This window comes from Phyllobates terribilis, unplaced genomic scaffold (assembly GCF_046119375.1).
Source record: "Phyllobates terribilis strain yellow unplaced genomic scaffold, ASM4611937v1 Scaffold_11__3_contigs__length_659146591, whole genome shotgun sequence".
In the NCBI taxonomy this organism is placed as follows: Eukaryota; Metazoa; Chordata; class Amphibia; order Anura; family Dendrobatidae; genus Phyllobates; species Phyllobates terribilis.
In genome coordinates this window covers 398522039-398540499 of record NW_027362771.1, presented here as the reverse complement: position 1 = coordinate 398540499, position 18461 = coordinate 398522039, and the positions used below count along the sequence as shown (strand labels likewise).

At 42.4% G+C, this 18461-nt stretch overlaps 1 protein-coding gene across 1 annotated transcript in view; it reads left to right on the top strand.

Annotated features, from left to right (window-relative positions):
* The window catches only part of DMXL2 (Dmx like 2), a 152504-nt gene that overhangs the window by 121754 nt on the left and 12289 nt on the right, over nt 1–18461 (top strand). The window contains exons 29-36 of the mRNA XM_073654720.1: nt 117–234; nt 1421–1483; nt 1988–2074; nt 2539–2660; nt 2868–3003; nt 7544–7604; nt 7690–7817; nt 7914–7991. Coding sequence (XP_073510821.1) covers nt 117–234; nt 1421–1483; nt 1988–2074; nt 2539–2660; nt 2868–3003; nt 7544–7604; nt 7690–7817; nt 7914–7991 — 793 coding nt within the window. The remainder of the gene's footprint in view (nt 1–116; nt 235–1420; nt 1484–1987; nt 2075–2538; nt 2661–2867; nt 3004–7543; nt 7605–7689; nt 7818–7913; nt 7992–18461) is intronic.

Genomic DNA, 18461 nt, shown 5'->3' with positions numbered 1-18461 from the left:
GAGATAAATTCTCTTTACACATAAAGGTATTTAAAAAGTTAGAGGCACAGTTATTTTCAATATTTTACTGTGAATTTTTGTTGTCTATAATCTCTAACGAGGCTCTTTTAATTCAGATCCAGAGATTATAGCACACTTCCAGTAAGGCGGCTCTGGCATTACCTCGTCAAACAAGAACTTCTCCAGGAAACCTTTATTAGATACATCTTTACCAAGAAGAGGAAACAGAGTGAGGTATTCTTACTCAATGTGCTCTATTTTTGGCTTGTATGGCTAGCATCCTTTTGTATTATTTTGTTTTTCATGTTTCTCCCTGTCACGTTGCTAAATTGAACAGTTTATGGCTGTTACATTGACATTAAAAATCCCTGTACGTGTCAAAAACATCACCAGGGATGCATGGACATGCGTAGCAGCACTTGTACCATACGCAGAGAAACCGATTCCAGCATCCGAATACTGAATAAATAACTATTAAAAATCCATTGTTACAGACAGTTCTGATGGATTTCAGGCACCTGTAGTGCCTTAAAGGGGTTGTCCACTGCTCAGACATACCCTTTTGAATCCCTATGATCCCCCTCAGTAAAATAACACTTATACTAATTTGCAGTGTCGGCGTTGTTCCAACGTTGTCGTCACTGGCTCTCCCATCACTACGCGTGACATTGACCCCTGCTGCCATTCAGCACTTGTTTCATTCTCTCGTCTTTCGTTCACATAAAGACATCCGGAAGAAGTGAGAGCAGTCACAGCTCTCAACTTCCTCCAGAAGTCAGTTACATCTGTAGAAAAGGAGAGTGAAGCCAGCGCTGATTGGTCGCAGGGATCGCATGACATAATGTTATGCGAGCCACGGGAGAGCCAGTGCTGACACCGCTGGAACGGCACTAGCACTGGAGAAGTGCATAAGGTTTATTTATTTATTTTTTTTAGCGGTGTGGAAACGCAGGGATTCAGAAGGGGTCCAAGTAGTGGACAATCCATTCATTCATTTTTTTCATATATTACTAGACAGCATTGCCAAAATCTGGACTTGCCATGTGTCCAAATCAGAATTGCAAATAATGTAAATGTTAAATACCGCTAGCAGAACGTAGCGTTGGGGAAATATCTGTGTAAGTATGGTATTTCCACCTGCGGTTATTTGCAATTTTTGCCTCTTTTATGTTTGCATCTTTTCCATTTTATTACATTTATGTTGTACTATTACTGCTTGTTATTTCATGTGTTATCTGTTTTTGTGTGGATGCTCTAGACCTGCATTTACAGTGCATGGTAAGGCATCACACAAGTATTTGTCGAGCTAATATGATTGTTCCTTAATAGTGACCTGGAATGTCTCATACATTTTCTTTTTTTCATGTGTGTTTCTTTGTGCATGTGTTTTTCGTGTTTGTGACTGTGTGGTGTCATGTAGTCTGTAGAAGACAGTGCGGAGCGTTTCAGAGTAGACTCCATAGCAGATCTTCTGAAAATCCAGGTAGTATGTCCTACAAAGGCTCGTCCTCCTCTTGCACTCACCTCTGTGTTCACTGATACCAGCATTTTCTGTATATGTGTTCTTCTCCTGCTGTATTATTGCTGATGTTATGCCTTGCTTTAATCGATATGTGCTTTCATATTTGCACAAATAAGTTAATATTTTTACATTCAAAAGTTCTTCCAATTTTTCAATTCTGAATTCTGTGAAGAACAGCAGTGTGCCAACCCTCAGCAAAATCTGACAGCGCCTGACTGATGAACATCATGATCTTTTTTTTTTAACTTTCTATGTCACATGCTAATTCCTGTTTTGATTATGTCTTTGGGGAATACATGTATGTCGGGCTTACAAGTAACAAATTAATGAAACTTATATTAACCTTAAAATGCTGGAACATGTGAACTTCAGCTGCACTAACATAATCTTTTTGTATACATGTCTGTTAAGAAAGTTTGTCCCCAGAGTCGCTGAGGTGATGCACAGATATCTATTTTTTTGTAGGTTGAAGCTGATCTTGGTTATCCAGGCGGAAAAGCGAAAATAATTCACAAGGAGTCTGATATAATAATGGCGTTTGCTATTAATAAGGTAAGTAAATATAAATGACTATGTATTTCCTCATTTATATATTACTAAGAACTGTCTGATTGCACAAGAAAGTTTTGCTCACTTTATTTAAAGTTGGTAAAACATGACTAAAACCTAATTTAAACACCACCGAAGAAACAAATAAGAAGAAAACATGAGCACTATTTATTTGGCATTAACATTTGCACTTTGAACATGTGCGGAAAGAGGAAAAACTAAAGAACAATATAAGCCAGGTGGTCAAATGTAGAAAACCTATTTAGAGGTATAGAAAGGGTTAGATTGCAGTTTTCACAGGCTGTTCAATAAAATGATGAGTTATGGGCACCATATCGCTATTATCGTTTACTTACGCTTCATGACTTATTACATAAAAAAGAAGTTTTAGTTCTACATACGTTTTATGTAAGTATTGGGATGCTAGCGAAGAATAAAGATTTAAAAATTGTATTTCTTTTTTTTAGGCTAACAACAATGAAATTGTCCTGGCTTCTACACATGATGTGCAAGAACTGGACGTGTCAAGTCTTTTGGCTGCTCAGCCTTATATATGGATTGGAGAGGAATATGACAGAGAATCTAAAAGGTCAGACACTCTCTTATTGTTTATTTAATCTGGGGTTTCACAGCAAGTCCTGGCAAACTATATAATAATGTGCTTCACCTGTACTTGCTGAGGATCCAGAGCAAATTGTCCTAGGGACAGCCAAACAACATGTGTTCATAAACCTAAAAAGAGTTCATGAAAAAATCTAACTATCTAACAACTGCACTATTTTTTTTTTCCCCATAGTTCTGATGACCCTGATTTCAGAGGGTCTACTACAGCCATTCACCAGTCAGGTGGGACTCCTTTTCACCTGGCACAGATGCAGTCTTCATCCATGCCTTGGCTCGGGAGTGGCCAGACGAGCACTGGAGCTGGCATTGTATGGACATTTTGCAGTTTACATGATAACATATTTAATAATAATGCTGTTGCTCTGTATTTACAGTACTGTTCAAAAGTGTGAGGCAGGTAAGTAAGAATGCTTTCAAAAATAGAAGTGTTAATGTTTTATTTTTTTTTTTTTATCAATTAACAAACTGTAAAATGAATGAAATTAAGAAAAGAGAAATCAACTCAAGCAATATTTGTGTCACCGCCCTTTGCCTTCAAAGCGGCATCAATTCTTATGGGTACACTTGCACAGTTTTTCAATAAACTCAGCAGGGAGGTGGTTCCAAATATCTTGGTTACTAACCTCAGATCTTCTGTGGATGTAGGCTTGTGCTAATCTCACTGTCACTTTATGTAATCCCACACAGATTTGATGATGAGATCAGGGTTCTGTGGGGTCCATTCCATCACTTCCAAGACTTCTAGTTCTTTTTAACGCTGAACATAGTTCTTAATGACATTGGCTGTATGTTTGAAGTAGTTGTTCTGCTGAAGAATACATTTGGAGCCAATCAAATGCCTCCCTGATGGTACTGCATGATGGAGAACTAGCTGCCTTTATTTATCAGCATTGAGGACACTATTAATACTGACCAAATCCCCAACTCCATTTGCTGAAATGCAGCCCCAAACTTGCAAGGACCCTCCACCATGCTTCACTGTTGGTTACAGACACTCATTATTATTTAAATATTTTACCTCAGCAGTCCAGAGCTCCTGATGCCATTTTCACCCCAGTTCCTATGTTTTTTGTTCATAGTTGAGTCATTTGGACTTGTTTACATGACAAAGGTTTGGCTTTTTGGCTATGAAGACCTCTTCTGGCCAGATTTCTACTAACCGTATATGGGTGTAACTGGGTCGCACTGGATTCTGCCACTTCTAAACTGATGGCACCACTGGACACCTTCCAATTTTGAAGTAAAATAGGCATGATGTGTCTCTCTTCTGCTGCACGAAGTTGCCACAGCCAACCACTGTGTTTACAGTACTCAATGTTGTCCATTTCTTGGTGCTTCTTTAAAAAGAACAGTACGTCTTAATACCCGACTCAATACATTTGCAAGAAATACCAGGATTGGACTGCAGGGGACTGGGGTAAAGTAATTTTTCTGATGAAGCCACCTTCAGACTGCTTGGAATATCTGGAAGAATGATTGTCCGGAGAAGAACAGGTGAGTGCTACCATGAGTTCTGTACCTTGCCACCAGAAAGTATCCTGAGAACATTCATGTGTGGGAGCTTTTAATCCAAAGGAATGGGCTCACTTACAATTTTGCCTAAGAACACTGCCATGAATGAAGAATGGGATCTAAACATCCTCCGTGAACAATGTATCTCAGTCATCCAGGAGCAATCTGGTGATGAACCATGTTTTTTGTTCCAGTGAGATGTAGCACCATGTCACAAGGCAAAAGTGATAACTAAGTGGCTCAGTGAACAAAATATTGATATTTTGGATCCATGGCCAGGAAATTCCCCAGATGTCAGTCCGATTGAGAACCTTTTGTCAATTCTCAAAAAGTGAGTGCCTAAACAGAAACAAAGAAATTGTGATAAATTCCAAGCCACGATTAGCCAAAAATTAGTTGCCATCAGTCAGAATTTTGCCCAGAAGGCGGTATCCAGCATGCTAGGGCGAATTGCAGAAATCTTGAAAAATAAGGGTTACTGTAAAAATTGAAGCCTCAATTCTTCAAAGCTTTTACTGCAGAATTTTGGGGCAAAAAGCTTTTAAAGTCGCAATTTTTTGGTGCAGTGCAAGGCTGTTCTAAATTTAGTGAATTTTGACAGTCTCGCCCCATTTTTTCCCAGCTCAAAGTGGGTGGAGCTGGGGTGCGACAGGGATGTGACAACCCCGTCCGTCAAATTCATGGTGAGTGGTTGCTTTCCTTATGCCACAAATTTTATTCCAGTCCATGCATGCCATTTTTTCAGATGCGCCAGATTCGTTAAGAGGCGTGTGCTTCTTAATGAATCAGGAGCGTCTGACTCCAGCATGCCTCCTCTTTAAGTCTGACATGAAGAATGCCGGTTTTGAAGAATCGGGCCTGATTCTATGCATAAACTTGATATAGTTGTCAATAAATGTTTTAAAACTTGTGAATTGCTTATAATTCGACTTCAACAACCATAAAAGATCTAAAAACACAGAAAAACAAACAAATTTTGTATCAGTCACACAACTATTGGCAACGACTGCATGACCTGTGATATGAAACTGTCTTCCACAACCTCACCTTTGCAGCAGAGTTTGGCTGTTCCGCTCCCAGTTTTAAGTTTTAACTGTTTCTATTTCAGTTAGACTATGTTTCAACCTACATATGAAAATGATGATCATTATCACCTGTTGGATATAATTGGTTACTGATACATTTGACTTTAATCCTAGCAAATCTTTGACTGTATGCAGGTGTACCTAGAAGAATTGATGCTGTTTCGAAGTCAGTGTGCCAAATATTGATTTGATTTACATTTCTCTTTTGTTCATCACTTTGCATTTTGCTAAGTTACAAAAATAAACTATTAACACTTCTATTTTTGAAAGGATTCTTACTTTGCCGCATTTTCTACATACCTGCATAAAACATTTGCACAGTACTTTGTGTGTCTGTGAATAGACATATATTAATTAGACAAAGAGTAAGAGCATGCAATTGGTATGTTTCTTTAAGGATTGTTTGATTGTGATGTAAAGTATCAAGTTCATGGACTCCAAAGTTGTGCCTTTCCAATCAACAGGAGTCCATTAATAATTGACAGTGTCAGCCAGGCTACCGCTGTAGTAGCAGATATACAACAAATGGCTGATCCTGGCCTTCAAATCTCTTACATGACATGGTCACAATCAACAACGGCGGCATCTTAGAAGCTTAACAGAGTCTCCCTCAGTTAGTTCATAAGCATAAGTCCTCAAATTGATTGCGTTACTCAAATATGTAACCATGCCAGCCGGGAATATAACAAAGGCCCCCATGTCTGCCATGACCATTTCTTATATAGTTAGTTGGAGTGTTTAGCCAAAGCCTTGAGTTGATTCAGTCCAAATGGGAAATATGAAGGAAGGACTGTATACTGCTTTTGGTTGAAAAACACTTTTAAAACTGCTTCTGTGTTTCCAGCTTGATTCAGACATTACATTTTTCAAATCTTTTTAACAGCTGTCAAACAAGTGCAACTTCAATTACCATAATAGGAGAGAGAAGAAATAAAATGAAAGGTGTTGTCCACTACTCGGACAACCCCTACTCAATTTCCTTGTATCCCATAAAATAATAGCTATACTCACCTCTGGACACTTGCGCTCCCAGGGCTTGCGTGACATTGTCACACAAGCCCTGCAGCCGATCAGTGGCTGCTTCACTCTCCTTCGGACATCCAGAGGAAGTGTGAGAGCAGCAGCAGTATTTAGTTACTCTCACATTGCATTCAGGCACCTATCCACAGTGGCCTCATTGGGATTTATGTCCAAAAACGGGATTCAGGCGTATGCGCCGACGGGGCCATAGAGTATATCGGTGCCAGCAGTCTGCTACGTCTCGGTGTCCACCTCCAGTAGGCATACATGCACAAAAATTATACACGACAGAGCACACGCTCACTCTGCCAGCACCATTATAGTGTATTACCCCTTCAGCGCATTGAACTAGTGCCTGAATGTGATGTGAAAGCACCCTTACTTCTACTAGATATCTGAAGCAGTGGAGAGTCAAGCAGCCATTGATTGATTGGCTGCAGGGCTCGTGTGACATAACAAAATCTCTCGCAAGCCCAGGGAAAGCCAGTGCCGACACTGCTGGAACAGCGCCCGCATCGGAGGGGAGTATAGCTGTTATTATTTTATAAGGAGGTACATAGAAATTGAGTACTTGTTGTCTTGAGTATTGGACACCATCTTTTAAGTTTGTTGAAGTTTTAATACGGGGAAGAAAGTATGGACATTTTTTTTTTTTATTAAAAACTTTTTGTTATATAGTTTAATTAAAAAGAACCAAAACAGAATGGTTACATGACAATCGGAACAACATGTAGAATGAAGTTCTAGTACCATTTTACTTTTGGCACAAAAATTAGCTGTTTTGTTTTTTCTATACATTATTTTTTTTTTATTATTCAGCAATAAAAAAAAGGAAAAGATAAGTATACGTATTGAGTTTTTTTTACATCCTATACTGTAGATTTTTTTAATTGAATGATAAAATATTCATGGTAATTAAGGCCAAAAAGAGACATCAAGTGTTTAGTTCGATTTCTTTTATTACTATGCTTATAGCAATCCATTAAACATATGCCAGACAGAACAATTACAAAGCTATACAAGTCACAATCCATTGATAATATCAGACAAAGCAATTACAGTATACCATTATACACGTCCCAATCCATTGTAAATGGAAAACAATTTTCCGTTATATATATATCGTGTAATACTCGTACAGTAATGGTAATTTATATTACATACTGTATCATAATAGGCCTTTATAATGTATTGATGATATATATTTTTCCTATTTTCAATTTTCTTAAAGCTGATAAAAAGGAACCTAAATAATGTGAAACGAATGGCATCGCACCCGGTCCACCAGTGCTGTAAGTAGCAGACTGAGGCTCTAGTGTGTCCAAAAACATTTTTACACAATCATGACGCTTTTTTTTTTTTATTAATTCATGCCAGATCTTACTGGAGCTCAAGATGGCAGTGTCCGCATGTTTGAGTGGAGTCGACCCCAACAGCTTATTTGTTTCCGCCAAGCTGGAAATGCCCGGGTTACACGATTGTACTTTAATTCCCAAGGCAATAAGGTATATTCAGCTATAGATGTAGTTGATTTGGTGAATCTTTCGATGAGTAGGTCAGCTCAGTACCATTTTCATATAATGTCTTTGTGTAATTTGCAGTGTGGTGTTGCTGATGGAGAAGGATTCTTAAGCATTTGGCAAGTTAATCAGACAGTCTCCAACCCAAAACCTTACTTGGTAAGTCTCTGAGAAGAGAAGTAATAATCTAGTGTATCAGAATATTATGAGAGAGAAATTCTTTTTTTTTTTTTCTACGGATAATATCTAAGTAAATATTATTGAGGCTTTTAATAAATTATTTTTACTTAATTTCTTTGCATTTATTGTATTTTCAGGAGTAGGGTTAAGCTCCCTGGGTGATAGTAATAAAGTTGTGCAGATAAACATGCAGGTCATGTATGACTAATTGATCACCTCAAATGATGACTAAGTAACTAATGTAAAACATTCTCATCTATCTACAAAATATCACAGTATGAATACCACATACAGACTATTTATTAATGTACATTATTTTTTACAAATTTGACCCATATGCTGTGTTGTTGTTTTTTATTTTATTTTTTTTAAAAGGATCTTTCACCAATTTCAACTGGGTGTTACCAGAGATCTGTCTCTGGGGGTGTATACTTCTTCTGCTGCATGATTTTGACCAATCATATCCATGCAGTGTCTTGCAGGGGAGAAAAGAACACGCCCGCTTCTCACGGTACTGTGTAGACATGCAGCAGTGCGGAGTTATGTATCATTACAAAACTTTCCAGATCTCATCTCACGACAGTCAGTGTGAGAGCAGGGTGAGAACTGACTACCGTGAGATGTTTGTAGTGATGCGTAGCTCAGCTCTGCTGTATCTCTACACAGTAGCTGCAGAGATCAGTGAGGAGAGGATGTTATGTTCTTTTTTCACTTATATGTTCTTTTCTCCCCTAAGCTGCCTGCTTATATTTGGTCAACCTCATTCAAGTGACGTAGTACACACCCCCAGAGACAAAATTTATTTTTTCATGTAAGAAAATCACAGAGGAAACACTGATGGTAAAAACTAACACACTGACCAAACCCTGATGAATAGTCTGTGTTTTGCTTACAAGAAAAATCACAGATGTCTGAATGAGGGCTGAGGGCCAAAATACTCAAACTCCTACTTTATCTTCATAAGTTTATTTTATTTTTTTATGTGAATCCTATTGTCCCTTTCTTCCTGCTAGTCTCCACTTTGTGTCAATTGGGGTATCTATAATATAACGCTGCAAGCGTCCCTATGTCTGAAGCCTCTATAGACTGCGCAAGTGCGACACGCCTGCACAGTCTGGCTCCAGACAGATGAACTTATGGAGCCGTTACAGGTAAGAGGAGTATGTATGGCGCCGGAGATCACGGTATGCGTAGACACTGAACGCATACCGCGATCTCCGGCGCCATACTTACCTGCCCGGAAGGAGTGTTGCCGCGGCGCCTCTCTTCTGGCCAGAGACCGGGGGCGGAGTGAAGGTCGTCGGAATCGGTGCATAGCGCTATCCTGCGCCATTTTACTGAAGACACATTTGCAGTGTGTCTTCAGCAAAATGGCGCCGAACAGCGCGGTACTCCTGTGCCGCACTCCTCCGGCAGAACAGGATACAGCAGCGCTGGAGCACAGGGAAGAAAGGTGAGTATAAGTGTTTAATTTTTTTTGTATGTGTGCAGCGTGAAAGGGATGTGGGGTACCATGCATACCAGGATTGGGGAGTGAGAGGGCCACGCATACCAGGATTGGGGGATGAGGGGGCCACACATACCAGGATTGGGGGATGAGGGGGCCACACATACCAGGATTGGGGGATGAGGGGGCCACACATACCAGGATTGGGGGATGTGGGGTATCATACTTACCAGGATTGGGGGGTGAGGGGTGCCATGCATACCAGGATTGGGGGTTGAGGGGACCATGCATACCAGGATTGGGGGTGAGGGGACCTTGCATACCAGGATAGGGATCTGGGGGGCCATGCATACCAGGATTCGTATGAGGGGCCATGTATACCAGGATAGGGATGAGGGGTACCATGCATACCAGGATTGGGGGTGAGGGGACCACACATACCAGGATTGGGGGATGAGGGGTACCACACATACCAGGATTGGGGGATGAGCCAGGATTGGGGGATGAGGGGTACCACGCATACCAGGATAGGTATGAGGGCGCCATGCATACCAGGATGAGGGGGCGCCATGCATACCAGGATGAGGGGGCGCCATGCATACCAGGATGAGGGGGCGCCATGCATACCAGGATGAGGGGGCGCCATGCATACCAGGATGAGGGGGCGCCATGCATACCAGGATGAGGGGGCGCCATGCATACCAGGATGAGGGGGCGCCATGCATACCAGGATGAGGGGCGCCATGCGTACCAGGATTGGGGATGAGGGGCACCATGCATGCCAGGATTGGGGATGAGGGGCGCCATGCATGCCAGGATTGCGGGTGAGGGGTGCCATGCATACCAGGATTGGGGATGAGGGATGCCATGCATATCAGGAATGGGGGTGAGGGGTGCCATGCATATCAGGAATGGGGGTGAGGGGTGCACTGCATACCAGGATTGGGGGTGAGGGGTGCCGTGCATACCAGAATATGTATAAGGCGTGCCATGCATACCAGGATAGGGATGAGGAGTGCCATGCATACCAGGATGAGGGGCGCCATGCATACCAGGATTGGGATGAGGGGCGCCATGCATGCCAGGATTGGGGATGAGGAGTGCCATGCATACCAGGATAGGGATGAGGAGTGCCATGCAAACCAGGATTGAGGGTGAGGGGTGCCATGCTTACCAGGATAGGGATGAGGAGTACCATGCATACCAGGATTGAGGGTGAGGGGTGCCATGCGTACCAGGATAGGGATGAGGAGTGCCATGCATACCAGGATGAGGGGCGCCATGCATACCAGGATAGGGATGAGGAGTACCATGCATACCAGGATTGAGGGTGAGGGGTGCCATGCGTACCAGGATAGGGATGAGGAGTGCCATGCATACCAGGATGAGGGGCGCCATGCATACCAGGATAGGGATGAGGAGTGCCATGCAAACCAGGATTGAGGGTGAGGGGTGCCATGCATACCAGAATATGTATAAGGCGTGCCATGCATACCAGGATAGGGATGAGGAGTGCCATGCATACCAGGATGAGGGGCGCCATGCATACCAGGATTGGGATGAGGGGCGCCATGCATGCCAGGATTGGGGATGAGGAGTGCCATGCATACCAGGATAGGGATGAGGAGTGCCATGCAAACCAGGATTGAGGGTGAGGGGTGCCATGCTTACCAGGATAGGGATGAGGAGTGCCATGCATACCAGGATTGAGGGTGAGGGGTGCCATGCGTACCAGGATTGGGGATGAGGGGCACCATGCATGCCAGGATTGGGGATGAGGGGCGCCATGCATGCCAGGAATGGGGGTGAGGGGTGCACTGCATACCAGGATTGCGGGTGAGGGGTGCCATGCATACCAGGATTGGGGATGAGGGATGCCATGCATATCAGGAATGGGGGTGAGGGGTGCACTGCATACCAGGATTGGGGGTGAGGGGTGCCGTGCATACCAGGATTGGGAGTGAGGGGTGCCATGCATACCAGAATAGGTATAAGGCGTGCCATGCATACCAGGATAGGGATGAGGAGTGCCATGCATACCAGGATGAGGGGCGCCATGCATACCAGGATTGGGATGAGGGGCGCCATGCATGCCAGGATTGGGGATGAGGAGTGCCATGCATACCAGGATAGGGATGAGGAGTGCCATGCAAACCAGGATTGAGGGTGAGGGGTGCCATGCTTACCAGGATAGGGATGAGGAGTGCCATGCATACCAGGATAGGGATGAGGAGTGCCATGCATACCAGGATTGAGGGTGAGGGGTGCCATGCGTACCAGGATTGGGGATGAGGGGCACCATGCATGCCAGGATTGGGGATGAGGGGCGCCATGCATGCCAGGAATGGGGGTGAGGGGTGCACTGCATACCAGGATTGCGGGTGAGGGGTGCCATGCATACCAGGATTGGGGATGAGGGATGCCATGCATATCAGGAATGGGGGTGAGGGGTGCACTGCATACCAGGATTGGGGGTGAGGGGTGCCGTGCATACCAGGATTGGGAGTGAGGGGTGCCATGCATACCAGAATAGGGATAAGGCGTGCCATGCATACCAGGATAGGGATGAGGAGTGCCATGCATACCAGGATGAGGGGCGCCATGCATACCAGGATAGGGATGAGGAGTGCCATGCATACCAGGATTGAGGGTGAGGGGTGCCATGCTTACCAGGATAGGGATGAGGAGTGCCATGCATATCAGGATAGGGATGAGGGCAGCACATAACAGGATGGGGGAACAGGATTGAGCAGCACAAATACCAGCATGGGAGAACATATACCAGTAAAAATGCTCACCACCCGGGCGTAGAACGGGCTCAATAGCTAGTTACATCTATAATCCTGGACCTCAGTTACAAAATATTTTGTCCATATGCATAGAAACATTGAGGTAAAGCTAGTAAACAAAGCCCTTTTGGCTCAATTCTGTTATTTATGTTCATCCAGCAATATATGTGTGTGTAGCCAAAACATTGCTGATTGAGTTTTTTATATCCTAGGTTTGCTTTAACCAGCCTGCCCTCTTATGTTTCTCAATCTACTACAAGAGGAGGCAATGTCATTTTCTCTATGTCAGTACATTCTATTGATACAATGCACCAAGTTTCTAAGAAGATGGTTGATGCAAAAGGGCTAATTGTTTTGGCTGTAGTAATGCACTGGTACTGCAAGTTTTAGACTGTGGCTCATCAATATTATTGATACAGAAGATTGGAAATAATTACCTAGATATATAGTAGATCTAGTCTACGTATTTAACGTAAAAAGAAAGGAGAATGCTAAAAAAACATATCTAAAATTCTAAGGGGTAAAACACATAACATTAAGCATAATACACATAAAGGCTGCACTTAGAGCGAATCTGTCAGTAAGAATGTACCTAGAAACCTAAGGTAGGGCAAGGAAATGCGTTTCCAGCAATACTTATTCAGTCATTCTGTTGAGCTACATTGCACCAACATTCATGTTTTAATCCCATGCATGTTCGGCTGACAAATGCACTGGTGGACATAGTAGTGGAGACAGGGATCTCCTGCACAGCGTCACCCCTGCTCTTCACTGTCAGTCAAGAAGCGGTTGTAGTGCTGACGAGAACGGGAGCTGAGGACTGCAAGCTTACTAATATGTCCATCAGTGCACTTGCAAGCCTATAATTTGCATGGGGTTGAAACATGAATTTTGGCTTAAAATAGCCCAGGATAACAGCTGACTATGTAATGCTTCCCGATGCTGCAGTACCTTAGGCGTCTTAGGTAAATTCTTACTAGCAGGAGCCCTTTAAGACCTGCTTTTTGTGGAGCAGATCCAAACCCAATTCATCAGGACTGGCTTTTTGTATGCCATTCTTGAAGTGTTTGCCAGAGTAAAATGTGGCAAATTCCTGATGATTACCATTAAACTGCCGAAAGTCACAACATTTTTTCTGAGCAATGAGTTTCACAAATATTTTGCAACATTTCAACTAGTTTTTCCACCAGAAAACTGATGTAAACTACTTGACGAAGACCAGCAAAAAACTTTGGTCTGGATCAGCTAATTATAAGAGCATAAATACCACTCAAAAAGCATAGTCTGAATAGGGACAGAACTCACAATGATCATGTGGACATCACATCAAGTTTACCCCACTGGATCTGAATGCAGTGTCTACTTGATCATTAGTCGTCTGTAGGTTTTGTGCATATTCAGACTATATGGAGTTTTGTGGTCTTTTACTCTCATCTGATTAGATTGAAGAATTGGACAATTTTAACCCTGTGTTCTGCAGTGCGCATCCAAGGTTTCTGTAAAGATTAGAGATGATACAAGTCTATTCTCAAAACCTAGTGTCGGTGGCCATAGGACGGAAGTCCACCGAATCGCCTGCAGGCTCTTCTTTTGATTGGCCGGCCTGGTGTGACATCACATGTGCGTCATGCCGTAAGAATGATATTGCGACAGACCTAGCCTTAATGTGTATAATCCAGAAGGACAAGTTTTTGTCCTCGGTATGGCGATATGGGGGCCTTTGGATCTGATGCTAATGAGTGACCATAAGATGGCACCACAATTAAGCTTCATTATAGCTAATATAGTACAAAATGCAAGACAAAGCATACAACAAAGTATAGTGAAAGATATCGACATGTAGCTGCAGAACCCATAGTGTAATGAATAAATAGTACAATGTAGAACCTGGAAGCTGCTAGCAGCTTATATCCCTAAGGTAGTACAAGGATAAGCTTTGTAAATAAAGTGCATTAAACCAAATAATAAGGAATTAATTACTTTAGTTTTATGTTGCGGTGCCACTACCCCGACACACATTTCGGCAGGCGTGCCTTCCTCTGGGGCTATCTAATCCATTAGCCACAATTCTGCCAGTTTACTCGCTCTTTGATGACTTTGGCTGCCGACAATGGCACTATTGGTATCTGATTGTTTTGTATCATTATAATTTGTTTACTTGGAACTTGCCAGTTTTAAAGGGAAACTGTCAACAAATTTTTGTTATGTAAGCTGAAAGCAGTAGGGAATAAAATGCTGATTCCAGCGATGTGTCATTTACTAGACTGTTTGTTGTTTTAATAAAAAAATCAGTGTTTTATCAGCAGGAGATTATCATTAAAGGACTAGTTGTCTCATGCCTCCTCGTGAACCTGCTCTGTGTATCCCCCCCCCCCCACACACACTGGTTGGCATCTTTCTGTGTACACTGTGCATTGACAGAAAGCTGCCAATCAGTGGTGATGGCGGGGTTATACACCACTCAGCATTCACAGCTCTGCTAAATCCGCAGCAGAGAAAACGGTGATTGTACCAAAACTGCAGCAAGCAACCCAGGAAGTGACACATCACTGGAATCAGGGTCTCAACCCCTACGTCATGCTGCCCTTACATTACATAGCAAAAACCATGATGACAAATTCCCTTTAACTACATTGATCAAGTGTACGTGTTTTATTGGTTAGATATTTTCAGTTATATTTGGGTACAGATAGAAAACTGTTCAGAAAAAAAAAAAATGTTGTTTGACTAGTAGGAATTCAGTCCCACAGAAAGGATAAAATAGGTGGCACTCAGTACATACAATAATATAATATATTTTTCATTATTTGTACAAATCCAAGTAGTAAAACCTTGTAAAGTGAAATTTGCCAGACGCACAGGCATCGGTTGTTTCTAGTCGTTTTTATGGGTCTGTAGAAGCATCAAATAATGCAAAATAGCCATTTCCTGTTGCGTAGCCCGCTAAATTCACTTGACCTGGTTTCACTGCTTTTATGGATTTATAGTAGTAAAGATGATATTATTGAGAGTCATGGGTGTCCCATATTCTGTCCTTTCTGAGAGACTGTGTCCGAAACTGATGATCGATGGCCGCCATTAGTGGAGCAAGCATATAAGAGGTCATCCATTTATCTGAATAAGAGTGACTCTAGTACCAAGTGAAACTCCTGTGATTGGATTCTGCTGGGAATTCATCTGCGCTATTTTTTGTAGGGGAAGACGTTTGTTGTGTGACGTGGAACTCTATCATTGGAAAACGGCATTAGTGACATGTCGGTGACAGTTTTATATACAGGGTGGTCCAAAAGTAGGTGGACAGAAAGTGTAATAAGGTTATGAAGGGGGAGATTTATCAAACATGGTGTAAAGTGAAACTGGCTCAGTTGCCCTTAGCAGCCAATCAGATTCCACTTTTCATTCCTCACAGACTCTTTGGAAAATGAAAGGTGGAATCTGATTGGTTGCTAAGGGCAACTGAGCCAGTTTCACAGATCTAGTTTTCACAGATAGATCTCCCCCAAACCTGTTTTCTTTTCAGATAATTCAGATAACACATAATGGCAAATAATTTAACTACAGATCAAAGAAAATGGATTTTAACAAAGTAGTGGAAATCTCAAAATGCTGAAACCGTTAGAGAAAATTGGGTTGAAACATTTGGTACTCAAGCCCCAAAGAGACAAACCATTTACCGCACTCGTGACAAATTCAATGCCACTGGCTCAATCCTTAATGCTCCAAAAACTGGTCGACCCGAAACATTCTGTACAGAAGATAATAAACAACTTGTTGCTGAAACATTTGTTCAGAGTCCAAAAAAGTCCACCAGAAGAGCCTCTTTGGAATTGGGAATTTCACGAGGTTCTATCATGCGAATACTGAAATCTATTGGGTGGAAAGCTTATCGTCCACGTCTAATTGTTGGTTTATTGGAGCATGATCCAGACAGGCGGCTGCATTTTAGTGTTTGATAAATCTCCCCCTTCATAACCTTATTACACTTTCTGTCCACCTACTTTTGGACCACCCTGTATAATGATTTGATGAGTGAGTCGCTGAGCTCCAAATCCGATTTCTGATCCTCATGCATGATGGAAATTTCAATTTGATCTCTGGTCATTAGAAATATCACCACATATGTGCCGCACACTAGCTCTCATATAGAGTGAGGTTTAAAGCACGACTCCAGCGGTGTTTTTATTGCAGCGCTGGGGTGGTGCTACTAATCAAAGTTCTTATACTTACCAGCCACCGTCTTAATCTTTTATCCGCTCCAGTCAATCTCCAACAGTCTGTAACCTGCCCGATCTTTTTAGAGACTGCTGAGCGATCTGGAAGTCACAACTCCATGTAAGTCTATGAGAGCCGGATCAAGGCCAAGAACGACATTGAGAGCTTGTGACGGTTACCTCTGACTTCCAGTCAGTCAGAATTTGTGATCACAAGTTGGTGCCGTGGGTCCGGAACGACGCCGGGAACAGATGAAGACTAAATTAGAAGCAGCACTCCAGCGCTAAAATAAAAAAATGGTGCTTTAAACTCATGTGTCACCTTGGAAAAGGAAATGGTATACCTCATCTTAGGAAGTGCACAACCTATAAGATGTGTACAGTGTGCTGACAGCCACATCCCCCAGTGACTGGAAATGAATGGCTGTAGGAAGAATCTATCGGCATTTCCTCCCTGCAGCTACACTTTTAATTATACTGCTGCATATATTTAATACTAAGGTTGTAGGTAAAAGTCACGGCTGCTAGGTGTCTCCCTGTCTAACGTGTTGCCGACTGGCTCCAGCAGTAGACACCAACGTAGTAGTGAGAGATTCTATGAGTGAGCTGTCCTTACCAGCTAAAAAGATGGTACTCTGATATAGTAGTAGAAGCAGGTACGGTCCTTTGTTTGTATCATTAAAATATAGAAGCAAGATTAGATCCAGCTCAACATGAGAGACCTCTTGGAGGTGTTTGGAGACCGGAAACGCCACGTCAAGGCGTGGAACAATCATAAAATGGGGATAATCCAGCTTAACAAACAGTGATCATGACTAAGGGTGGGCTGTCGCCCGAAACGCGTTGATGTTGCATTTAGCTGTACTGTTGATCTTATCCTCGGTTATGCACGTTGTTTGAATGAAAGCCTATTCATGGTTTGTTGAGCTGGATTATCCTCATTTCATGATCATTAAAATATGCAAGATTGACAAACTAGTTCTAGGTTCCGGACCAAATCGTTCGTCAAGTGTGTATGCATGTTATCACGTTACCGATAGTTTACATGCAGAAGTTTGGTGGTAGAAAACCGTGAGGAGGTGAGGGGTGTGATTTGAACACATTTATCATTCTTTATACGTTGGTTATAAACTGAACTGGTAAAACTATGGACATGAATATTCAATAAATTGTGAATTACATCAAGAATGAATATAAATAAATGTATAAAAGTATCTAAAAACTTTATAAAGTCCCTGTTTTTGTGAATTTTTGCGATCTACCAGTCATCAATAGGAAGGTGTAATAGTGTATCCTTTCCTTCTTGTGAAGTTAATAGTCATTGTTATTACTGTTTGTCACACTTCATACTGGCATAAGAAATAGGCAAAATGTCAGTTGGACAATCAAGCCATTGGACAATGGGCAGTACGGTGGCTCAGTGGTTAGCACTGTTGCCTTGCAGCGCTGGGGTCCTGGGTTCAAATCCCACCAAGGACAACATCTGCAAGGAGTTTGTATGTTCTCCCCGTGTTTGCCTGGGTTTCCTCTGGGTTCTGCAGTTTCCTCCCACACTCCAATGATAGGGACAGTGATGATGATGTCTGTAAAGCACTGTGGTATTAATGGTGCTATATAAGCAAGTAAAATGAATAAAAATAAATGGCAAGTGCAATGCTTTCTGGGAAGTGAGGAAAAGGAAGACCCTGTACCTATAGTGCTGGCACAATGCTAATAAAAATGAATAGCACACTCAAAAAGGGTGGATGGCAAGTAACAGAGCCTGGAAGTCACCACAGTTTCTGGACATAGATTGATATGTGCAACGAAACCAGTTTTACTTTCCCGCTTTTAGGCTGGGTGCCCATGTAGCGTTTTTCAAGCGTTTATGCTGCGGAATTTCCGCAGCGTAAACGCTAGGTAATCCGCACCCCATGGTCCCCAAGGGGATTCCGCATGTTCTATGCACATGCTGCGGATTTTTCCGCAGCGTTTATGCTGCGCACAAAAATCCGCAGCATGT